Here is an 8,300-nt window from a genome sequence, read left to right as displayed (position 1 = left end):
GGAGGAACAAAAAGAGTGCCGCGGGAAAAGGCTGCCACAGCTCCATATAGAAACGCGCGAGATTGGTACTACGAAAAATAATCCCGGGATCATGGTTAGTGGCTCCCCACTCCCGTGCACTCTCGAGTCCGTATGCTGCAGCCCACATGATCCTCCTAAAGACCAGTGAAATGATTCGTCAGAGTGCTCGCATAGGTATAGCCAAGGGGAAAGCGAAAAGGGACGCGGGGAAAAAGCGGGGCGTGGAAAGACGGGAAGTTTTGCGTCGCTTTGGTGCACAGATCAGGGACCGGTTAGGGTTAGCCTGCGATAGGCATCATGGTTGCTGTCAGGTAAGTGGCATCGTACAGAGATTTATGTTGGTATTTGATGATTTGGATCACTGGGGCCTCAGCATGCATTCGTAGTGAGCGAGGTTAATCAGGGATCTGACAGTGTTGAGGGAGAGGACTGAAGGAAGCACCTACTGATGCCAATGGCTAGGCGGACTGTTGCCAGTAGCAGAAAAGATGGAGAATCCAGTCTAATACTACAGGCCAGTAACAGTGTCAGTGGAGACTGTGCGAGGCTGCACGCACCAAAGTCCTGAGTCCTGACCCTCGATCAGGGTGAAAAGTAGTACGTGGGGGCGTGCAAGATACTACAGTACTGATCCCGGGTGCCCATTCCGACGGGACTGATTATGCACGCAGTGAAGAAAAAATCCTCTACTACTCGTATTTAGGATCATCTTAGGAAACAGCAGAGATAACTAACCCTCCAAAAGCTGCGTGTCAATGTCAGTAGACCGACTAGTTTAAGCTCGTCTTCTTCTCCGGGTGCAAAGTGGTGAAGAACTTTGCAACAAGATAACCTAATTAAGCAACTACACAAGTGTAATACATGTATCATCCTTCTGACACTGGCGAGTGATGGTTCTCTTCACCTCTTGCTTACTTGGGCGATACTACTGCGGGCAGTAAATTAGTAACTGATGATTGATTACACATGCATCAACCATCTCCTTTCTCAGGCACTAGTCTCTTCAACTCCCCGTATATAAAACACGGGTTATATGTCTTCCTATGATGCCTTCCTCCTTCCACAAATGATCCTGTCTCCTTGCCTTGAGCATGCATCAACCCAAGCCAATTAAAGAGAGAAGAGGACGCCATTAGTTTTATCTCAATGCTTGCTTCCAAAGAAAGAACTCGGTACTTGCGAGTAGGGAGGCAACTAATAAAGTGCAGATCGATTTTTGCAGTATTCAATTACGAGCATCGGCGTAGTGTCTGCCGAGGAGGAGGGCATCGGCCGGACCGTGCATTTGAAAACCAAAATCGTGTACGTACTCGGTTACGATCTACTCTACTTAGAACCCACGTGCGTGCAAGAGAGGCAGTGACAAGTAAACCTCAGATTAGACCTCTTGCCCCTGCTTTGTGTCGCAGCGCTGCCCCAATCCCCTAACCCAAGCAATCATCCAGAGGAAAACAATGGGTTTAAAGCAAGACGGACAAGTAGAAAGCAAAACATAAGGGATGGAAAGTTAGAAAACTAATCACCTATGAAAATTAATAGGGTTGACAGGGAATGGAAAAGGAGGGAAGTTCTTGGTAGACAGGGCTTGGTTAACAATGAATGGCCACGCGATCGACAGCGGCGTGGTGCATGCAAGCAAAGATGAGGTGATATGAAAAGAAAGACTAGACCGAATCGGATAGATGGATGGAACGACAGAGAGTGCATGAGGAAACAGAGGCTAATCCATGTGACATGAAGGCCTGATGATACAGTAACGAAGTGTGCTGTGGATGATTGGTTCCAGTTACTTCGTTATTTAGCAAGACGTCTTCTTTATATCATTGCATGTAAAGCCTGCGTGGAGGGAGGAGCGGATGATGGTACGTAGCCTAGGGGAGGCGGCCTAGAAAGCAGGAATTTGAAAAGGGAGAAAAGGCCTTTTTCCCGTGCTGAAGGTCACATGCATGGCATGCATATGGAGGGGCTCACATGTCTCCCTCCTCCTAGTTCAGGACTCCACAGGAGAAACTAACTAGGGCAAATCGGTTCAAATCAAATGTTTGGGATGATTCCGTGCGATTGTTGGCTCTTTGCAGAGACCGTAGGAGCAACTTCAATGTGCCGACTCAAATGGACAGCGATTTTGTTTTTTATTCGTTTGGATCGGCTCGGCGGACAACCATGTCCGCTTTTGTGTTTGGGTCAGCGCTTCCGTCCAAAGCTCGCCCGACCCATTTTTTAGAATGCACAAAAAAAATTACCGCAAACATTTTGAAAATAAAAACTGTTAATTAAACATTAATGCTGGTCACAAAGGCCGATGAGAGTTCAGGAGTCCACATTTACATTAACTAAAATATTAAATAAAACTTAAAACTATGAGGAGTCGCGCTGCCCTAGGCGTCCTCGTCGTCGTCAGGGTCGGTGAGGTCGATCAGCGTCAGCGCCGGGCCAGCCCAAGGGAACGTCGTCGACCACGCTCTAGCGATGTCGTCCGCCACGGGTTGTACCGCCGCCGGCTGGGCTGGCCCACCACGGGCAAGGCGCTCCTTCTCCCCTGCATTCCGCGTCGCACTCGAGCTGCTCGAGGTACTCGCCCTCGCGGAGCTCCTCGGCCAACCTTCGCTGCCGGCCATTGCTCGAGGTAGGCCTGATCCTGCACCGGCATCACCCCCAACCAGACCGGCGGCATGCTGACCCACTCCCCCCCCCCCGGAGCATGAGTAGCGCTTGAGGGGTAGGCGACGGCTTGGCCTTGACGGGGGATGACGGCACGACGCAGTTGCCGCCTGCGGAGAACGCCATGGCCTCCGCCATACGTGCCTGGTAAGCCGCCTTCTCCTCCTCCGCCTCCTCCTCCTTGCGCCGCTCCTTCTCCTCGCTTTCACGGAGAGCTGCCGCAACCACCGCCTGGTAGGCGGCCTCCGCCTCCTGGTCCTTGTCGCGCACGACGAGGGGCGGCGGCGGGGAGCCATGCGGCATGTCGCAGACGCAGCGCCTCCTGGCCTCCTCGTGCTCGAACGCAAACCACTGCTCCCACGCGGGAGAGTCGAATGTGTAGGCGGGGTCGCGCCGCTACTCCGGCGTCAGTAGCTGTGGCAGCGTGACGTCGAGGTAGGGGAGGAGGCGCGGTGCTCACAATGCTACCTCACCTGGTGCACTAGGACGTTCACGCGCTGCCTAGACCGGCGGGAAGACGCTGGCGGAGGCAGGGGAGAGGGGCGGCGGGGGCCTTGCCCTTGCCTTTGCCGGAGAAGAAACCCATTCGGTGGCTACGGTTTGTCGCCGACGGGGGAGCACAGTGGTGGCGAGATGGAGACGGGAGGGGGAGGGGGTTCTGAAAGCGGATGAGGACGGCCCCCACCGCACGCTTGGATTAAAAAATGCTGACCGCCGTCGGTGACACGTGGGCCCGCGATAGACGGTCTTCAATAATAAAGACGACAGCAGTAGTTGGGCGGCCGCCGGGTGGGGAGGCGGCAGACACCGAGAGGATGCGTGGCGCGTCCGCGCCGACACATTTCAGCCCCTAATTTGCGCTGCAAATGGGTCCGTGCGGACGCGAAGAGGGCGCGTTTTGCAAATGGATCTGCACGTTGGGCCTGTACTTTTTGCCGCGGTGACCCAAACAAATGGCGGCGGACGAAATGGGTACCTGCGGTGGAGTTGCTCTAACACTATACTGCTACTTTAGGCTACAGAAAATGGTACTCTCAGTATAAAAAAAAGGTCTACAGAAAATGATATTCACTTTTTTTCGAAACAAAAAATGATGTTCATTTAGGGAACAGAAAATGATGTGCATCGACTGTTCTTCAGAAAATGGAGCGTTCAAGCGATGGGCCGTAGAATGAAATATGTTTGTTTTAACAGGATGGCCCAGAACTTGGGCTGCGCAATACTCCACCCCGCTCACGGCCCGCCAATCGGAAATGGGATCCGCTGGCTTTCGGCTGGACAGTGCCATGGACCAAAACGTCAATCGTTTAGCCCCACACCGCCTAGCGAGGTATAGCAGAACCGGTTTATAATCCGAGCGCTGCTGTCAGACTAGTCCCTCGAGGGACACCAGATAAAATTGAAACAGTATAGCGTGGCATGACCCTGTTCGCATAATGATGAGTTGCCGTTTTTTCTTACGGGTGAATCAAGTACAAAGAAAAAAGGAAGAAAGAAAAAGAAATATTCACACAAATCTCAACCTAAGATCAATAATATAGGACTTAGATGTGCAATATTGTTGTCTTACTCCACACGAGTTCTAATGACTTTACAGAAAGGTCAAATTTTACGATTTGAAATTATATTTTATGATGGGTCTAATGATGTCATCGTTGTATCGTGAATGTTAATAATTTTTTATACAAATAAACTTGGTCAAACATTGAAGAGTTTGACTTCAGACAAATTTAATATCAAGAATAAAAAGAGTAGATACATGATCTTTTTTTTGGGTGGGATGCCGAAATGGGATGGAAGCGATGATGCACGATGCAAACAGGCCATGTGTTTGTAATTTCAAAATTGTTACCACTTGATACGAGCAGAAAGTTATAGTGACTCGTGTGATGATGTTGTGTTTATTGGGGGAATTTTCTAGTTACTTCCGTGCAAAATAGCAGTCATGTATATCTCTAATTATCGCAACATACTATAGTTACTTCCGTGCAAAATCGTAGTCATGTATATCTCTAATTATCGCAACATACTAGATGAATATTATTAGTTGTGCTTCAGTTTGACATAGAGGTGCCCTTCTGAAGTTGGATAATCCAAGCAGTTCTTGAATGTGAACCTGCCTATTTTTATTCGGCCATCTAAGGATGCATGACACTCATTTAAATTCAACACTCGTCCTTTTGGACAATCATAAGGTTTTTTCTTTTCTTTTCGAAATGATAGGTTTCCTTCATTCATTAAGAAGAAAAGAGTTGATCGGTTAATTAGACCATAGATATACAATGTAGTATCTCATTTTATCCAGATGCCACTTGATGACTCTACCATGGTTGCCTCTACCGTGTGTGAACAGAGCATGAACTTCAATCTCCCAACATTTCAAAACATGACTAACGGAATTAAATTAAGTAAAAAAATAAAACTTTTCAGTGATGTTTTTTCTATGCGCAAACAGTAGTGGAATTCCCTACTTTGCAATTTTCATTAATAAAAGGAGGAAAATGAAAGGACAGTACAAAGTTACATAATTAGACAACATATATATTCTAGTGGTCGAACATCAATTGTGTTTAACATATACCTTAAGGATTTTTATACACATATAGACAACATTGACAAGTTTTTTTTACCATTAAATCACTTTTTCTCTCCTTTCGAAGCTGACAGTCAGTGGTGACAAGCTGCTCCTCTTTGACTCCATATCATGGTTTCATCACCTTCGCAGTACCTAGTGACTTGCTTCACAATCAAGTAGTTCTGGAAGCCCCTTAAAGCAGCAGCAAAGATAATTTAGAGGATACCAACTTGCAGTTTGTGAACCATAGCACTGTAGAAGTAACTCATCATACTCCTAATGGAGCATGTAGCATATACGTCACTCCTTAAATGTAATAACAACTCACCAATTTATGGTTATTCAGAGAAGCATGTAGCATGCTGCAAAAGTATCATAAATCCTGTCCAAAGCAACAATCTCTAACATACAGCCATATCTAGTTCGATTGCAATAAAAAAATAGTGCTCGTCTTTCCAACAGCAAATGTTAACATCTCTGGTTATATTACTCTGAATGGACATCTCTGGTTATATCTCCTACGGAGTTCATGAAATATATTTTGCAGTTAATGGCTCATCCAAGTTAAGCACATGTATAGACATCACCAGAGCAATGTACAGGCCGTACTGTGATAATCACAAGTTTTCAACATATCACCTTGAGAAAATATCAGTTTAAATACTCTAAAGGAACGCCTTGTACTCAGTGATAAGCAACTCCATTTCAATTAATAACTTATTAACTGGCAATATAACTTGTTCATACGCGAAAAAACTTCTCATGGAAATTAACACAAGCTATGTAGTCTATTGCTTGCGTGCTCTCCTATATAACTACTTCCTCTGTAAAGAAATATAAGAGTGTTTAGATCACTAAAGTGGTGATCTAAACGCTTTTATATTTCTTTACGGAGGGAGTACTTGGTAAATGCACAAGCAGGACATTTACCTACTCATCATCTGATAATCTACAGGAAGCTCCGCGACTACACTCACCTTTCTGGAAAGCATAGTAGACACCACAGCCCTTTACTGCTATCTGCTCATCATGCAAAAATCTGGAGGAATCTCCCCGATTGCATAGGCCTTTCTGAAAGCATAGCACTATAGCAGACAGCAAGGGGTTCACCCTTATTTTGTAGACCATGGTGTCTGTCTTGCTCCCATTTTGGGTCATCCTCCTTAGAACCCCAACCAGTGTTCGCATTTCTCTGAACCGGTTCTCTGAAATATAACCATGAACACCACAAGTAGTCGTCAATCATGATGGTTCAGTGGAAGTACTTAAGAAGGTTACTGATAAACTATATGGCCTAGTAAATGATCTAACCATGAAAACATTTTTCAACACATGTGAATTCGAAATGCCATATCCTATCCAACTCGAGTTCAAGCATTCACCGGTAAGATCTTGATAAGTAATCTCGTACATCACCTCAATATTCAGTACAAAACCTTTACATCTGGATCTAGATTCAGGTCAAACAAAAGAGTTGAGTAAGACAAAAACAAACTCCAAACTCAATGATCGAAACTGAATGCCCATGCTTATATATCCATTATTTATCTTGGACACGAGCAAACAATTTGTCGTGTGATGTCATACATTGTCAAAGCAAGACTAATCCCCCACAAAATCAGATTGGGTACAAAGAATATCAGTATCACATTTATTAATTCACTGCTGTTATTAATCCAAAAAAATCTGGGTGTGTACTTGTCTAACAAATCACCTAAAAAATGATTTCAATGGGGTATTGAAATCTGGTGTCCTACAAAAACAGTAAGCAGATGTTGCAAACAGGTCATCATATCTGGAAAATGATCTGTATATTACAACAAATCATCGTATTCATATTAGGTGAAAGTCATTATGCATCACACTATGAGATGCTACAATTGGAATGACTAAAATGATTTGAAACATCCTACACGGATTGAAATAATCAGATAGCTATGGAAGCCACAGATCGAGAAACATAGCAGCTAAAAACTTCTGCCTTTTAGAAAGAAAAATGAACAAATGCATATCCTGCAAGCAACATGTGCAAATGTCAATCTAAATGATGGTTTGAAACAATAAGAAAAGTGCTTACTCATAGCCCAATAAATCACATATCCCCCTCGACAAATTTTCAGAATTCTGTGTATGCACGTTTAATTAGAACAGATCCTATTCAAGAATAGCAATTGTTCAGAAAGCAGGCATGAAGTCACTACCTCAAAGAGGGACAGACCCATCGTTGCAAAATTGATCAATCGTATACTGAACAATTTGGAGAAGGCATCTCCAACAGTGTTAACTTTCCAGATTTAACTTATTTGACTAATTTGGTTCGATAGAAAGGAGGACAGACTGTGAAACTTATTTGACTAACTTGGTTCGATAGGATGGAGGGCAGACTGTGGGACTAAGAAACAGAGGGCGAGCAAGGAAGCAAGTACGGAGGAGGAGTGGCCGGGAGAGACCTTGGACTTGACGGAGCGCTTGATGAGCGACCAGAGCCCCGGCGGTGGAGACGCAGGCTTCCATTTCGTAGGGCGCAGATACACGGGACGATGGCGGTCGCCGGCGCCGGATGGCGGAGCTCCGATGCCAAACAGCTGCACTACCAGTGCGAGGAGGCGCCGGGCCATTGGTGGTGGAGACCAGGGTGGACCTACGGTCTGGATGGCTTCTGCGGACCAGAAGCTCCGGCGGCAAGCTCCCGCGAGGCGCGGCTGTGGCGGGCGAGCGGCGGACGAGGAGCTAAGGGATGGGCTAGGGCTTGCGACGACGGCCCAAGGAACACCACTTCACTCACGGCCCGCCAATCGGAAATGGGATCCGCTGGCTCTCGGCTGGACACTACCAACCCCTCAAAAAAAAAAAAAAGGCTGGACACTACCAGGGAGCAAAACGCTCGATCGTTTGTCCCACATCGGCTAGCGAGGTAAAGCTGGGCCGGTTTATAAGCCGCGCGCTGCTGCCTGAATTGTGCCTTCGGGAACACCCGGTAAATCAGAATATGTGCATGATAAGCTTTCATCAGGATGACGCGGCTATTTTTTTATACCCAGAA

The 8,300-nt window shown here is 46.3% G+C and overlaps 1 protein-coding gene across 2 annotated transcripts; it reads right to left on the bottom strand.

Moving 5' to 3' along the window:
• Positions 1–5,190: 5,190 nt before the first annotated feature.
• On the bottom strand, positions 5,191–8,039 carry LOC125548895. Of its 2 annotated transcripts, none has more exons than XM_048712417.1 (3): positions 7,708–8,039; positions 6,235–6,462; positions 5,191–5,449 (listed from the first exon to the last, which is right to left on the bottom strand). In XM_048712417.1, exons 1-3 carry the CDS (start codon positions 7,769–7,771, stop codon positions 5,430–5,432), a joined length of 312 nt encoding a protein of 103 aa, XP_048568374.1. In that variant the 5' UTR covers positions 7,772–8,039; the 3' UTR covers positions 5,191–5,429. The 2 variants fall into 2 exon arrangements, with proteins under 2 accessions (XP_048568374.1, XP_048568375.1); XM_048712418.1 differs by having other exon boundaries at positions 5,191–5,439; positions 7,708–8,036.
• Positions 8,040–8,300: the final 261 nt, after the last annotated feature.

Source organism: Triticum urartu, chromosome 3, assembly GCF_003073215.2.
Source record: "Triticum urartu cultivar G1812 chromosome 3, Tu2.1, whole genome shotgun sequence".
Classification (NCBI taxonomy): domain Eukaryota; kingdom Viridiplantae; phylum Streptophyta; class Magnoliopsida; order Poales; family Poaceae; genus Triticum; species Triticum urartu.
This window is presented reverse-complemented; position numbering and strand designations above follow the sequence as displayed.